The sequence below is a fragment of the Pseudopipra pipra genome, chromosome 4 (assembly GCF_036250125.1).
Source record: "Pseudopipra pipra isolate bDixPip1 chromosome 4, bDixPip1.hap1, whole genome shotgun sequence".
NCBI classification, from domain to species: Eukaryota; Metazoa; Chordata; class Aves; order Passeriformes; family Pipridae; genus Pseudopipra; species Pseudopipra pipra.
Window position 1 is genome coordinate 18,240,408 of NC_087552.1, and position 14,794 is coordinate 18,255,201.

Here is a 14,794-nt window from a genome sequence, read left to right on the forward strand (position 1 = left end):
TTGCTATGGAAAGGTGCTACAAAGATGTGTATGATGTACATACCCTTCTCCTCCCCGCCTCAAGTTTTGGTGGCATTGCTGGTCACCTATACCCTTGCAAAAAAGGGGTTCCCCCTGCTGCAGCCAGCCTGGCTCAGCTGCTCAATGTGGTGATGGTGACAGCAGCTCTCATCCCACTCTGCACCAGCCCAAACCCTGGGAGCTTGCATGACTGCTGGATTAACACCAGAAATGTTTAAACCATCAGCATCCAGCCTCAGGTAGGAGCAGATCTCAGAGCCAGCTTGAAACTTGCCCTTGCCCTGGGAACTGCAGCCAGATGCTGCCCCACAGGTACCAGAGCAGCCAGCCCGTGTGCCTTGGCTCAGGGAGGAGAGCTTTTGCCAGGTGCCTGGGGGGCTGACGCACACAGGACTGGGCTACGTGCCCTGTGGGAGTGGGACTCGGCCCTGGCAGCGCCAGGGCCCTTTGTCCATGCTGGTTCCCTGACGTCTTTGGGCACCCCCTGGGGATGTGGATGATGGGGCTCTCATGTCCCTCCCACCAGCCATGAGGGCATGCAGGGCTCCCCAGTGCCACCGTAGGGATTTGGCCCCAGGGGTGCCCACCCTGCAGGCAGCACCTCCTGCCTCCCCAGCATCTGCAGCCTGGCTTTGGCACAGAGAGGCAGTTTTGTACAACGCCCAGCAGTTTGCTGCTGTGAAACTGGACTCATTTTGCAGTCAGACCTACACTGGGAGCTGAACACAGGTTTCCTTTCTAGGAGTGCGAGAGCAGCATGGTAGCTGCCGTAAACCTGCCATCATTATTCCCAAATGGTGGCACCTGCCTGGAACCCAGGCAAAGTCATTCTATCCCTATCTGTAGTGCTGATCCCTAGCTACACAGGGACATGCTCCTGTTGGGAAGTAACTGTGAGCAGGGATCCTGGGGACTGCAAGCCAGGCATGCTCATCCCTGATGCAGGAGGCAAGTGGATGCATCGCTGTCTCTAGGACAGCCCTACCTTGCCCTGGGGGTGAGACTGTGTGACAGGGACATTTTGGGCTGCAGTACTGGTGTTTAACGCACACATCCAAGGTGCCCAGCCTTTTACCTGTGTGTCTGGCACAGGGATACAGAAGCAAAGCCCTCACTGCAGGAGCATACATCTACAGCTAGTGATGCACAGAAAGAGAAATTAGTGTCTTTACCTCTATTAACATTGCCTACTGTGTGGCCAGGCCATGGGAGGCATGCTACCGAGGAATGGAGGATGTGATAAAGTTATCACTGGAAATTCATGTCAACTCTACATAAAACATGGCTGTAAACCCAAAGCAGTGATGCTAAAAAGCATCCTTTCATTTTTCAGAGAGGACTCTACGGAGGCTTTCCAAGTTAGCCTTTTGTTCCTCCCTCCTTTCATGTGCATCTGAGCTGGAATAAAAAGATTCAACCCTGAGCAGCATGAGCACCTGTAACTTGTCAGCCCATCAACCACTGTGCTGCCCCGCTGATCCCAGCAAATTTGGCAGCAAACCTTTCATCACCAACAAGCTCAGTTCAGTTGCTTTATTTCATTTCACTTTGCAAGATACAAAAAAAAAACCAAACAAAGCCTGGGACGGAGCCGGTGTGCATGGCAAGCTGCCTGGCATCCCCTCTGGCATGCAGTGGCTGCAGTGAGCCTTCGGATGCACCTTCCTGAGTGGCATGGGGCAGGTGGGGGGCAGCACCAGGGATGCCCCCCAACCCACTCACTGGCTGTAGTAGTAATCCTGGCCATACACGTCGTAGCCGTGCCCTTTGTAGTAGCCGTACTCGTCCTCATAGGCCCGGTAGCTGTCCCCACGGGCGTACTCGTCCTGCTCCTCATACCCACCCGCGGTGGTGCCCTCGTCCCCCCGGCTGTGGTCCCTGGCCGTCACATCATAATCCCACAGCTCCCCAACTGTGGTGGCATCTGTGGTGGCGTCTGTGGGTCCCCCATCTCCCACAGTGGTCGCCTGGGTCAGCCCCTCTTCATCGGTGGTGCTGGCGATGGTGGTGGCTTCAGTTTCCTCCTCTTCCTCCTCCTCTTCCTCCTCTTCTTCTTCTTCCTCCTCCTCCTCTTCCTCCTCTTCCTCAGCTGCACCAGTGCCCTCCTCAGCCACTGCAGTGCCATTGCCATGAGGTCCATCAGCCCCCTCAGTGGTGTTGGTGCTTGTGCCATTGATTCCATTCTCGTTCTCATCTACTTCTTCTTCCTCCTCTTCCTCCTCCTCATTCTCGTCACTGTCTTCATTTTCAGAGTCTTCCCCCTTGCTGGCAGTTCCATGCCTAACCCCCTTCAGAGTCCCTTGGCAGTCCTTGCCCTGGCAGGGGGAAGACAGCACAGCATTACTTGGGTGTCAGGAGGCTGCAGCTCCATGTGACAAAGGGCAGGCATGGGTACAGCTGAGCATCCCCCCCACACCTTGCATGGCAGGACTGTCTTTTTGGGGTACTCCTTCTAACCCCAAGTTAATACCCAGAGCTTGGTCCAGCCATGGGTGTCTTGCACAGCAGCCCCCCCAAGGCAGAAAGGGGGTGGAGGGCACCCATAGGTGCAAGCAAACATGCAGTGAACATACCCCTCCCCCTGGGTGCTCCCCTCCAGCTCCCCAAACCACACCTGCTGGGGAGATGCGACGTCTCCTCCCAGCCCACCTTGGCAGTCCCCAGGGGCTGCTCCAGCAGGATGGCCAGCTACCTTGGTGCCAGCATGAAACGGCTCCTGCAAGGACAGGGAGAGGACAGGGCAGGGGGTCAGCAGCAGGAGTGGAGCGCAGCCCTCCCAGCAGCGAGGGGGGCACGCAGCATCCCCACACAGCATTTGGGCATTGCTCTGAGTTTCCTGCTTTCCCACGGGTCTTGTTCCAGACTGAAATGGAGAAGCTGCAGCAGGGCAGCCGGAGCTGTGCAATTAAGTGGTGGTGGCTGGAGTCGGGTGTTCCCATTCTGGCTACACATTTTGCTTTACAAAGCATCTAAAGGTTTTCTTTTGAAGTCATCTCTCCCAGTTTCCAGTAAACAAAGAAAGCCACAGGCACACTACACATGGACACACTGCACGTCATATGAGATGGTTAGTGAGAGTGTGATGGCTCAAAGCCAGGCATGAGCCTGAACCCCACCAGCAATCAGCCATTGAGCACTGCCCCGAGACCAGAGTGGGGCTACCAGCAGTGTGCTCTGCTAAAAAAGGCAATGAATATCCCAAATGCAAGCAGAGCCTGGAGCAACCACTCATGGGGCAGCTCACCCAGTGCCCAGCCTGGGAGGAAGAGCAGGTTGCCTCTAGCAAATGAACCCTGCCATGGCAGGGAGACACGAGGTCAGTGTCATCCCTGCCCTGGGCAATCCCTGCTGCTCACATGCCAAGACCAAGGACACTTACCCTGGCATTTTGGGCAAACTCAGACCTTAAAATACGGGTGCACGTGATGCCAGAGAAAATCCAGGCTGTTTTCCTCTCCAGTGGGAGAGCCATCGAATCGCACAGTGCATCCAGCTGTGCCGATGGGAGCGATGCTCCCCATCTAGTAGCTGATATAATTGGTCTTTACATACCTATAACTGACCTTTGGGCCTTTCAGCACAATTTCTCTTGCTGACCAGCCCCTGTCAGTATTCCTGCATGGGAACAGCCACTGCTCTGGTTCCTTGGAAAGGAAAGGGGCAGCCCCAAACAGCAGCTACATTCCTGCATAACTCTTATTTTCTTCCTGAGGCTGCCCAATCCCACTACTGAAAGTTATCCCTAGAGATTGCAGTGGTAGGGAAGAGAAACAGGCAAAAAGGGGTAAATTGCAGGGAGGTGCTGATGCTGGCAGAGGTATCTGGGGGACAGGGGCGACCCCATACTGTACCCCAGCCCCAAAAAGGCCTCCAAAGGGGGTTTTAGAACCAGAGTCCCCGACTTTCATTAAATTATATATAAAAAAAGAAGGAAATAATAAAAGATGCGATTATACCTGACACACAGGTTTCTAGGCATACCAGATCCTTCTTTCAAAGCACCCATGTGCTGGAGACCACTGGATTATTTTTGAACATTTGCAGCTCAGTGAGGCACAAGAGATTTTTGTAATCCCTTGCATTTAATGTTGAACCTGGGTGAGTCTCACAAATGCAGAGGTGCCCAAGCTCATATGGATCAGACAGACAGGAGAAGCATTACCATCTGGACTGGTACAAATGGGCATTTCCCAATTTTCATCAGTTTGTGTCCCTCCCTCCACACACATAAGTGCAGAGCATAACTGTGTTTTCCATAGTGATCTTGTCAGCACTGTGGGGGCAGCACACCCTGAAAGAGGACGGTAAGAGGAGTTCCTAACAGCGTTTTCTTCCTTGCATGAGCCTCCCTGCTTCTGCCTTTTGGCCTGTCTTGCTCCTTTCTGAGCCACTGAAAATGGAAACCCAGAGCATTTGTCTCAGGGTTGTTTGTTGCATCCCCCACACAGGAATAAAAAAGGACAGAAAAAAGGAAAAAAATCCACAATAAATAATAAAATAACCCCCAGAGTAGAAAATCCAGTTGCATCCAGAGCGCAAGGCTGTGGGCGGTCAGCAGCCACAAATGCTGATGAGCAGAGACTACAAAACCAAAGAAAGTCCCCAATTTCCCGTATTTGTTTTGCAAGCTGTTGGTTTGCCATACTCACCCCCCCTTCCTCCTCCTCCTCCGAGCCATCCCCCTCTTCCTCAGATGAGTCACTGCCCTAAGAAGAGGGAAAACCAAGTGGTAGGCGAGTGGGTGGGTTTCTGCTGGCGTCACAGTGTGAGGCTCTGTGCCCAGCCCCGCAGGCCAGGGGCAAAGAGGGCACAGACCATGCCTCCCAATCTCATTTGGGCCAACATCCCTGCATTTGGTGGGTGGCGGAGCATCAGCAACCCCTCCGAAGCACCCACCTGGTACCGTCGCTGCGGGGGATACACATAGATATATCTGTACAGGTAATGCCGGTGCCTGTTCTTGAACACCTACCGAGAGAAGAAGGGGGTAAATCCCATCAGTCTGGGGGCTTGGGTACAGGAGCGACCGAAATGTGCTCTTCCTCAAGACCAGCACCGTGTGGGACTGGGCGTGCAGGGTGGGGGGAGACCCTACCGCGTTTTCTTCCGAGTCATCCAGCTTGGCTCGCCGCAGCCAGCTCTTGACCTGGGGGAAAGGGTGGGTTGACACAAGCCCCACGCCAGCCCCGGCAAGGACGGGGTGTCCCCCCCTGCCTGGCACTCACCGAGAAGGCACACGCCATCCCCACCAGGCAGACAAAGACCAGGACTGTCCTCATGGCTGCTTTCTCTAGGAACAGTGAAACACATTGAGCGCTTGCTTTTCAGCCTCAAACTATCCGTGTGTCTGTGTCCACATGGATGAGCAGGGAGAAGAAAGGCTGATCTCCAGCCACCTCTTGATGGGATCTCCCAACCCCTCCCCAGACCTAAATCCTTCCTTTATTTTTTTTTTCTCCATGAATACATCATTTTTCAAGAAGCCATAAAATAGCAGAAAAGTGAGTTTCACCACGTAGTAGATGCACTGCTTTCCCTGAGCAGGACTACTCACTCCTGCTTTCCCGTTGCCTTTGAGGGAGGGGAGAAAGCCAAGCCCCACCAGAGATGTGACAGGAGCAACTGGGAGCACTGCCCACTGTGGCCGCCCTCCCACAGCCCTGAGGTCTGCTTGGGCTCTGCCCAAGGAGCAATGCTGCTGGGAATTACACCACAGAGAGTTTAACCTCTCTGAGGAAAAAAAATGAGCAAACAAAGAAATTAATATAGTTGCCTTCTGCAGTCTGCCATTGACAAAAATAGCAGCGGCAAGACACCAAGGCAAGGAGCCCCCTGTAGGCATATCTGGGAAGGGGCTTGGCTCTGGGCAGGTCTGAGCTGCACACCCTAAGCACCAAATCCCAGCCTGTCCTCCCCCATCAAGGAGCAAGAGCACATCCAACCCTTCCCGCAGCGTCCCAGCCTTGCCCCAGGGAGGGATGCTCCCAGCATCCCCCCAGACTCAGTAAGGCCCACTAACCTTCCTTTTTCCTACCCTTCCTCTATCTAAACCCACCATCAGCTGTGCTTGGGGGGAGTTGTTATTAAATTCAGCTGCGCTTGAAGTTTGCTTGTCTTTGTTTAACTCAGGCTTGAAAACAAGTGGCCACAAGCTTCCCTGACCATGCAGCAAGGCTCTGGATACTCATCCCCTCCACCCAAGGGCTTCATGAAGCCACAGACCCAGAGAAGGACAAAAAGCAGCATCCAGCCCTGACAGCGAGCTGAGCCCCCCCATCCTCCCACAAAAAGCAGACAGCAGTGCACAAAAAGACTGGAAAAAGTCGCAGGAAGCTTACCCTTCCACAGCACCGACAGCTCCCCACAGAGTCAGCTGGCACAGATTTCCTCCTGCTGCTGCCCTGCTGGGATATAAGGTCTGGTTTTGCCCCCCCCAAGCCAAGTCACCGCCCTGCCCGGAGTGACGCAGCCCACCGCCGTGCACCAGAAAACCCCAAAAACTTCAGCGCTGGCAGATTTGGTGCACAAACACAGCGCCCCGTGCCGCTGCCAAACCTGGGGAGGTTTGCACTGCGCCGCCTAATTGAGGGTCTGGCCTCAGAGGAACGGCCATGAGGCCGAGGGTATAATAACACTCTTGGCTTAAATTAAAATAAATATTGGGAAATCTGTTCCTAGGGGGTGTCCACCTCCCGTTTTTGGGAAATTCTGTCACTGTTTTTTCAAGTAGACAAAAAGATCGACCTCAAAGGCCCGTCTCCACAGCCACTTGGGCATAGCCATTAGACAGAAAAAAGCTAAATCCAAACAAATCCCTCTCCAGGATGCTTGCAGAGGCCTTGGTAAGGGCAGGGAAAAAAAAAAGGGACTCAGATACAGGTGTCACCAGTCCCCCCTTAAGAGCCATTTCTGCCACAGTGATACTACAAAATGCACATCTGCTTTGTTTCTTGTGCCCCCCAAACCATGCAGACCCACACAGGGGCCAGCCTGGTTGCCTGTCTCCAAAATAAGGCATTCTCCAGTCTGTGTATGTCCCCAGCAAAGCAGAAAAAAATGCAAAAATACCACCCACGCTCAATCAAAGCTCAGCAGGGAACTTGGTGGCCAGTGATCAGAGCCCACCACTCCTGCCCTGCACCTGATGGCAGTGGATGGGGGCACATAGATGCTGCCCTGGCACCCACCTCTGCAGGGGCATCCTTTCTCCTTTAGCTATATATATCATTTCCTGCTGGGATTTCAGCCACCCAGTTCTCCAGTGCACCTCTTCTCAGCCTTTCCCAGACTTTTTCTGCACTCCTTAGCAAAGGCCCCTGAGCTCCTTCACACACCTGGGCTGCAGCAGCTCAGGAGAATGACTCCTCCACAAATGCAGGTTTGCTTTCCACAGTGGAAAGGAGAACTGCAAATCCCTTGCCACCTAATGCCTTCAGCCCCACAACCCTTGGAGATGGAACAGTGGTGCTGGAAAAAGCATGCCTTCAGGCAGGTCCATGACACTCATCTTAGCTAGTGGTAAAACTATGGTTATTTAGGGCAGAAAAATCCACGTTGCCACGGAAGACCTGAAGGTTCATGTTTCTGCTCAAAACTAGGGTCACAAAAAGCCTCACCTACAACCAGTTGACCAAATTCCCAGGTTATGATCAGAATGACAAAGCCTTTTTTCTTTCTCATCCCCACATCAATAGGTACATCATGGGGAGTTGCTAACTGCTGATGGAACACCATGCACACCACACACTTTCGGGAAGGGAGAGGTCCTTTGCAGCCCACTGGGAGTCCAGCAGCCCTGCTGTGCCTGCCCCATGGGTTTCAAAACCTGTTGTGTCACGTGAGGAGCCCTAATTACAAGGGAGGCCTGGAGCTGGCTGTGGCTTTCAGCTGGTGCCTCCTGCCAGGAAAACCCACACATGCATTAAAAAAAAAAAAAAAAAAAGAAAAGAAAAAAAAAAAAAAAAAAAAAGGAGGAAAAAAAGCAGCCATGCTGTTTTCCAATGCCAACACAGCAGCCTCCACTAAAGAGAGAGACCAGCATTGTGAGGGTTCCCATGCTCCCCCAACCCCATGGGATTGGAACAGCTGGAGGGGCTGCTCAGCTAGTGGGTGTGATGCAGGGGGCTCAGAATAGAGACAGCCCTGCTTCCGACTGTCCCATGCTGTCCTGGGCTGCCTGGCCCAGGAAAGCAGTGAGCATGTGCCCAGCTTTGAGGTTAAAATTTCATCAAGGCTTGGGAACAGAGAGTGCTGGTGGGAGGCGATTTTTAATGTAATTAAAGGGCTTTTGCTCCAGGCTGCTTAAAACAAAACAGAAAACTGACTATAAAAACACATATTTCACCCAAGATCCCTAAAAAGCACCAGGATAATTAACATGTACCCAAGTGCCTTGTGCAGCCAGCACCTATGTTTAGCTCCTGGAGCGGGTGCTCCCTGGGCAGGCCACCAGCAGCAGCAGCATCAACCTCACAGCACCAGGCAGGGAGATCATCAGGGAAGTCAACCAACACATAAAATGTTTCCATTTGAATTTTTTTTATTATTATTACTTTAAAAAGCTTCACATCTCAGAACTGGAGCATTCGTCTTTGTCTCTTAATGCTTTTGCAAGAACTCTGGCTGTCCAAGGGAGCAGGGCTTGGAGAGATAACCCACTTGCCCCAAAAGGTATCTTTTATTAAAAGCAACTGCAGGCTCTGAAAGCTTTATGAAAACTATCTCACCTTTGTAGATAACCAGTTGGGAAAAAAAACATGGAACAGCTCATGGAGGCTCATCTGCCTCCGGGGGATGGGGCTTTGACCAATCTGGTCAAGCAGAAGGTGTCCCTGCCTGTGGCAGAGGGGGGCTGGAATTAGATGATCAGGTGACAGCAGCAAAAGCCCTTTTTTTGGGAGCAGGGAGAAGGTAGGCATGCAGCATGCAGCCCACATGTGCAAATGCACTCCCATCAGTTTTTTAACATGTACAAATGTGCTGCCATGTCGCTCATTATGCGCCCTGATGAGCAAGCTGGGGGTCAGGCACACAGCCCACTCCCAAACCATGTCTGGGCACACTGCTGCCCTCACACAGCCCATGGTGATGAACCCCCCAGGCAGCTGCTGCTGTGCCCAAGCCCTGACACTCCCCCATGACCCAGCGCTGGTGGGGTTGGCACCAGCTGCTGCCACCGGCTCTGAGCTGCAGCTGGGTGGGCTTGCACCTGGCAAGGGCACTGTGTGTGGTTTTGATGTACTCTCCTGATCCCATGGGGACCTCACGGTCAGAGTGTTCCTGTCTGGCGCAGGTTGACATGGCTCCGAGGTCCAAATTTAATTATTATTTTTGCAGGGCAGTAAATGAGCAGAGCAGCATGCTCCTGTCCTGCCCGGGTCCACTGTGGGGCTGAGGCTGTGGTTGGGGCTGCACCGTCCTATTTCCACGCCCTGGAGCTATTCTGGAAGGAAACCTCAGGGCCAAAAATAAGTAAAGAAAACAAAACCAAAAGGATACTTCGACCATGATGAGAAGAGACCAAGGTGTTCCTGCAGCCAGAGAAAGGGGCACCCCTGCCATGCAGCTCAGCGGCCAAGGCACCTCCAAAATTTGTGTAGGGAGGCACCTGAGGCAGAGCTTTCCTTGGCTCCCACCTCTCCCTGTGTGCTGTCAAGGACAGCAGCATGTGGGCCATGGCCACCAACTGGGGAGAGAAGTAATGAGCTAGAAGAGGGCGCAAGTGTAAGAATAAGGGATCTTTCCCCTTCCTCTCACAGCACAAACCCAAATGCAAATCAGCATCAGCTGGGCACACAGCTTGTTATTTTTTTGCCAACAGTCGATTTTAGAATAAAAGTGTGAGGGAAAAATGTCTAAAATGCACCACATATCAATCTCAGCTATCAGTACACAGCCCTTATATATTAACCCTCTGCAACTGAACATTTCATATGATTTTCCTTTTTCTTTGAGCAGAAACCAGGTGAAGGAAATTAATTCTATTTACATGCCTGGCAAAATGTAGGACAGGAGCAGCTCTATAATGTGAGCACTTTGAAGCAGCACGAACTCTGGGAACAGAAACCCAGGAAATCACTGAGGCAAAGTCACAGCATTATCACAAATCCCAGCACTTGCCATGACCCAGGCCCTCACGTATTTGAGTAATATCTGTATATCAGATTTCCTCTGATTTTTTGCTTGTTTTGCTTTTTTCAGGAGCAAGAAGCTGCTCATGAGCCAGAATAAGTTACCAGGTCTGGTCCCACCACCTGTTTGCTGCATCCATCCACATGTGAGAGCTCTCAAACACAGCCACAGGAGAAAAAGCCAAATAAACCCCCTCGGAGGCCCCATTTTCAGAAGGAGAGCGGACAGACAAGCTGGGTTCATTGCAAAGGTACCACCTGCCCACCCAGCTCAGGAAATGAGCTCTCTAACAAAGTTAAACCAGTGTCCCTGAAGAGTCAGGCATCTGGATGGTGTGGAGGCACGCTGCTCCCATGCTGCACTAGTGATGGCTGCCGACCTCCCTGCCACTGCGCTCCCTGGGAAAAAACCCTGGGTCAGGGATTAAAATGGTGCCATTTGCAGCAGAGACAGTGTCAGCAGGAACTGCTGCACTTGCACTGGTTATTTGTTACTGCGTACATACCTGAGTTGCACAAAACTAGTATATGTATCCACATATCATAGGATCACAGAATGGTTTGGGTTGGAAGGGCCCTTAAAGATCATGTAGTTCCAGCCACACAGGGACACCTTCAGCAAGACCAGGTTACTCAAAGCCCTGTCCAAAATGGCCTATATACACAGAGAAGTACATGTCTCTAGCAAAAAAAGTACCTTAGCATTCAGACACACATTTTATTTTTGAAAAAGATGGCTTTGGAAGTTTTCACCCTATGATGAACCTACTTTTTTCTCTGCAGGTTAAATAACATCAGGTTTAGGACAGAAAGGGCAGGTGTTGCCTGTGCTTCCCTGTTGCAGGTTTAGCTCCTCTATTCAGAAACCTGATGCCTTCTGCTAAAACACAATACTACCTTCTTTGCAGCTTTGCATTTCAGGGTGTGAAAACAAAAGAAACCTGAACTGCAAACCACTTACTCACTCTGCAGCTTTAAGATCTCCATTATGAGTTCAGGGGGTTACAGTACAGGTGGATGTTAATGTTTGAACTTTACTTGTATCATCCTGCAGTGCCCAACTCCTTGGGGCAGTGCTGGGGGGATCACAAAACTCCCAGGACATGGCTGAGCCAGCAGGGGTGGCAAAGTTATTTGCCATTGAAGTGCATGGCAGTAAAGGCAGCTGGAAGAAAAATTTCTTTAGAGCATTCAAAAGGTTTTAATATTTTGGTGTTTCACTGAGATCAGGGGCTGTTTTCCCATGGCCAAGATATTTCTTTTACTCAGATTGATGGCCATGGTGATTCTGTCAGAGGTTTTTCCTCCACGTTGAAAAAGGCCAGAGAAACGTAATCAAACTCTCCCGGCCTCACTGAGTACTTGGCAAGGAGTGGTTCCCATCACAGCAGGCATAGAAGAGAAAATTCCATCAGACCTTAAGGGAGCCTACAAGAAAGATGAAGAGAAACTTCTCACAAGGGCATGTAGTGACTAGCCAAGGGGGAATGGCTTCAAACTGAGAGTAGGTTTAGATTGGATATTAGGAAGTAATTATTTATTGTCAGGTGGTGAAGCACTGGAACAGGTTGCCCAAAGAAGTCATGGATGCCCCATCCCTGGAAGTGTTCAAGACCAGGCAGGCTCTGAACAGCCTCATCTAGCGACAGGTGACCCTGCCTTTGGCAGGGCGTTGAAACTATGGTACTCAGATCACCATAGGAAGCCCGGGATATTCGGCTGTGATGTCAAAAAAGCCACTGCTGGAGGGAGAGGGAGTCTGTGAACTCCAAGGGTATCTCTGTTTCACCCACCAACCCAGGAAAATAAGAGTGTTGAATAAATGCAGCTTGTGTGCCCTGGCTGCTCCAGATCCAGCTGCCACAGCCAGGGTCAGCACTGCTGCCTCCCACTGCTTCAGCCACACCAACTACTTATTAAAAATAGACTTTTTTCTTCTTGGAAAGGACAAAAAAAAAAAAAAACAAACCAACCAAGAAACCTTTCTTTTAGGATGATGCAAACTTATGTTTTCTCAAACCTAAATGCATCCAAAAATACCTGCTTTAAACCCCAGTGCTGATTCCTGGGTAAATCACTGCATTCAGCTCTAGAGGCCACCCCCAATGCACAAAAAATGTCATGTGGGTGGATAAGAAAAGCATACATTGATGTGGACACTTTTTATCCTTGCCTAACCCATCAGGCAAACTGGCCCTTACAACTTCATTGCATAACCATCACAAAACTGGAGGCAGAAACATCTCCAGTGATGGCAGAGCCTGTGGCTAATCTTCCCAGCTGCTTTGCCTGTCTGGCTGACAGCAGAGAGCAGGAGCAACCCCTTCCAGTGCTCACTCCCCTCTGATAAACAGGCACATGCCACAAAAAACAAGCACATGGACTGCTAAAAATGCCTTAAAATCCTCCAAGTGAGCATATTTTGGTCACACTCTCTGTTCATCCAAAACCTCACCCTGTGAAGCACTGCCCGTCATCAAGGCCGTCCAGATGTCAAGCAGAGTGGCCCAGCTTGCACAGGGATGAACAGAATTTAGTAGGGATAATCCAGTGCCACTAGTGTCCCCTGAAACCTGCCTGTCCTTGCAGACAAAATGCCAGATTCTGGGCACATCCCTGCTTGGCGCCAGCCAATACGAGAGGCTCCTTCCCTGCGGCCGGGCAGGTTTCCCTAGTGAAGGGCTGTTTCCTCACCCTGTAATGCCCGGGATGGATGGTTCCGTGGGAAGCCGTCCTGGCAGGACCGGCAGGCAGCAGTCAGCTCTGGCACCGACTCCCCGACCTTTGGGAGCAGCCAGGCAGCGGGAGGCAAATTTTGGGCGTTGCTGGCAGGGACTGCAGCGCGTCCCTGGGAAGGCACGTGAAGGGGACCCACGTGTAGGGGGAGCACAGCCAGTGCCCCTCGGCACAGGGGGCAGTGGGGGTGCTGCTTGCCCTGTTTGCCAGGCACCCGCGCCTCCCGTTCAGATTAGACCCAAGTCAACCCCGTTTTTCTCTCCCTTTGCAGAGGGGAGAGGGTGAGCAGTCCCCTTCCCAGCTGTGCTAGGCTGCTGCTCACCCCAGCACCGCTCACAGAAGGGTGAGGACGGACACAGGGCCATGCACAAACTGCAAGAAGCAGTTTAACCCCAATCCTGCAGGGTCTTGACCGTCCTGCTCACAGTCTGGGCTCACTGCAGAGCTGCGTGGCACCCCTCGATTTCCTGAAGGCATCCGGAAAAAACCTCCCAGTCCCCATTCCCACCCCCATCGGTTGTCCCCACGCAAACATCACCTCCGATGGCCCCAGGGATGTGGCCCAGCCCTGTGGCAGAGCCAGCACCCAGAAGGTGCCCGCTGCCTGAGCAGCAGCACCGCTTGGTGGACACCAGAGGGTTCACAGCAGCGCCCTGCCCTGCCCTGCCCCGCCCCGCACCAAACACGTCACTACCACAGCTTGAAAGCAAACCGACAGCTGTCACTCGGCCCTTTTTGCGCTTCTGGGCTGCAGCCAAACCCATGCTTGCTGTCTTTCACACCAGTATTTTGGTACCCAAGACCCTGACAGGCATCATCACCATCACAGTATCCCCAGCTACTCACATAACTGGTGCAAGGGGTCCAAAAAATAAGGGGCAAGTCGTGACCGAGGTATTCACTTTGAAGTGGGGATCAGTGGGGTGGAGGAGGGAGGGTCAGGAAAGAGACTCCCAGGGCAGCAACGTGGGGAAGCTGCAATTTTCAGAGCTGACCTCATACAGAAGAAAAAAAATTACACAGGGTGAAAATTGAAAACATAATTTCCACTAAAACCAGGAGCTTTTTAGCTCCCAGCCTTCATAGTGGTGGAAAGAGGCTACAAATTAAGTGTGGTTCTGCTGTAAATAGTAAAAAAATTATTTCATTTCATTACTAGTTCTTGAATTCTGTATTGCAATGCCCAGCAGCGACACCCTGGAGCCTGGGCAGCTCAAGGGCATCTATCCACTCATGCTGGCCCCTTGGGGACTGTCCTCTGCAGAGCCACAACTCCATGCTGTAAAACTGCACAGCTACACAACAGCCTGTGGCTTCACCTGTCAGCATCGATACCCACGTTGCACAACTCATCATACACATGTGAACAAGGAAGAAGGGCCTGAGTAGGATTTTAAATAAAGAATGTGTTGTTTACTTGCTTGCTGGTAGGAGAAAAAAAAAATGAAAGGTACGTGATAACACCTTTTCCCTGCTTACCTGCGTTTGTGCTGCAGGGGACCTGGTACCAGGGGCCACAATGCGAACCCAGAGCTGGTGGTCCAGGAGATCCCTCATGCCCTGGAGCATCTCCTTCCCAGCACCTCAGGAAGAGCAGCACAACCCTTGCTCACATTGCAGCAGTGATGGCCATAATATAGCAAAGCTCCAGGCCCAGCTCCTTGGGGTCATTGGCCAGATTTTCCACTCCACTACACGGTCACCTAGAGGCAGGGGTGGCTTTTGAGGTACCTGGAAATGGCAGGCATGGGAACACCTTCAGCCTCTGCTTTCCCCTCACCCCAGCATGCTGTGGCTCTCCATGCAAATAGCCTCCCCTTTGCTCCCCGCTCCCTCTAGTCTGGCTCCAAATGGCAGCATGAGTCCCCTGGGAGAGAAGAACAGCAACACCTCAAACCACACCACTG

General features: G+C 52.0%; 1 protein-coding gene and 1 long non-coding RNA gene across 2 annotated transcripts in view; one reads left to right on the forward strand and one right to left on the reverse strand.

Annotated features, from left to right (window-relative positions):
* Positions 1-6,690, forward strand: part of LOC135412873 (uncharacterized) — a 636,102-nt gene extending 629,412 nt beyond the window's left edge. Inside the window, exon 2 of the long non-coding RNA XR_010429999.1 lies at positions 6,151-6,690. This is a non-coding gene — a long non-coding RNA (uncharacterized LOC135412873). The remainder of the gene's footprint in view (positions 1-6,150) is intronic.
* On the reverse strand, positions 1,541-6,437 carry IBSP (integrin binding sialoprotein). Its single transcript, XM_064651814.1, has 7 exons — positions 6,360-6,437; positions 5,247-5,311; positions 5,117-5,167; positions 4,918-4,989; positions 4,671-4,727; positions 2,636-2,737; positions 1,541-2,336 (listed from the first exon to the last, which is right to left on the reverse strand). Exons 2-7 carry the CDS (start codon positions 5,298-5,300, stop codon positions 1,740-1,742), a joined length of 933 nt encoding a protein of 310 aa, XP_064507884.1. The 5' UTR covers positions 5,301-5,311; positions 6,360-6,437; the 3' UTR covers positions 1,541-1,739.
* Positions 6,691-14,794: the final 8,104 nt, after the last annotated feature.

Bases quoted from the DNA above. Each gene is read 5' to 3' on its own strand.
- IBSP (XM_064651814.1), bottom strand. From the start codon at position 5,300: ATGAGGACAGTCCTGGTCTTTGTCTGCCTGGTGGGGATGGCGTGTGCC. The intron at 5,168-5,246 runs GTGAGTGCCAGG...CCTTTCCCCCAG, and splicing joins GGATGGCGTGTGCCTTCTCG to GTCAAGAGCTGGCTGCGGCG. The intron at 2,337-2,635 runs GTGTGGTTTGGG...TCCCCCTGCCAG, and splicing joins ACGTCGCATCTCCCCAGCAG to GGCAAGGACTGCCAAGGGAC.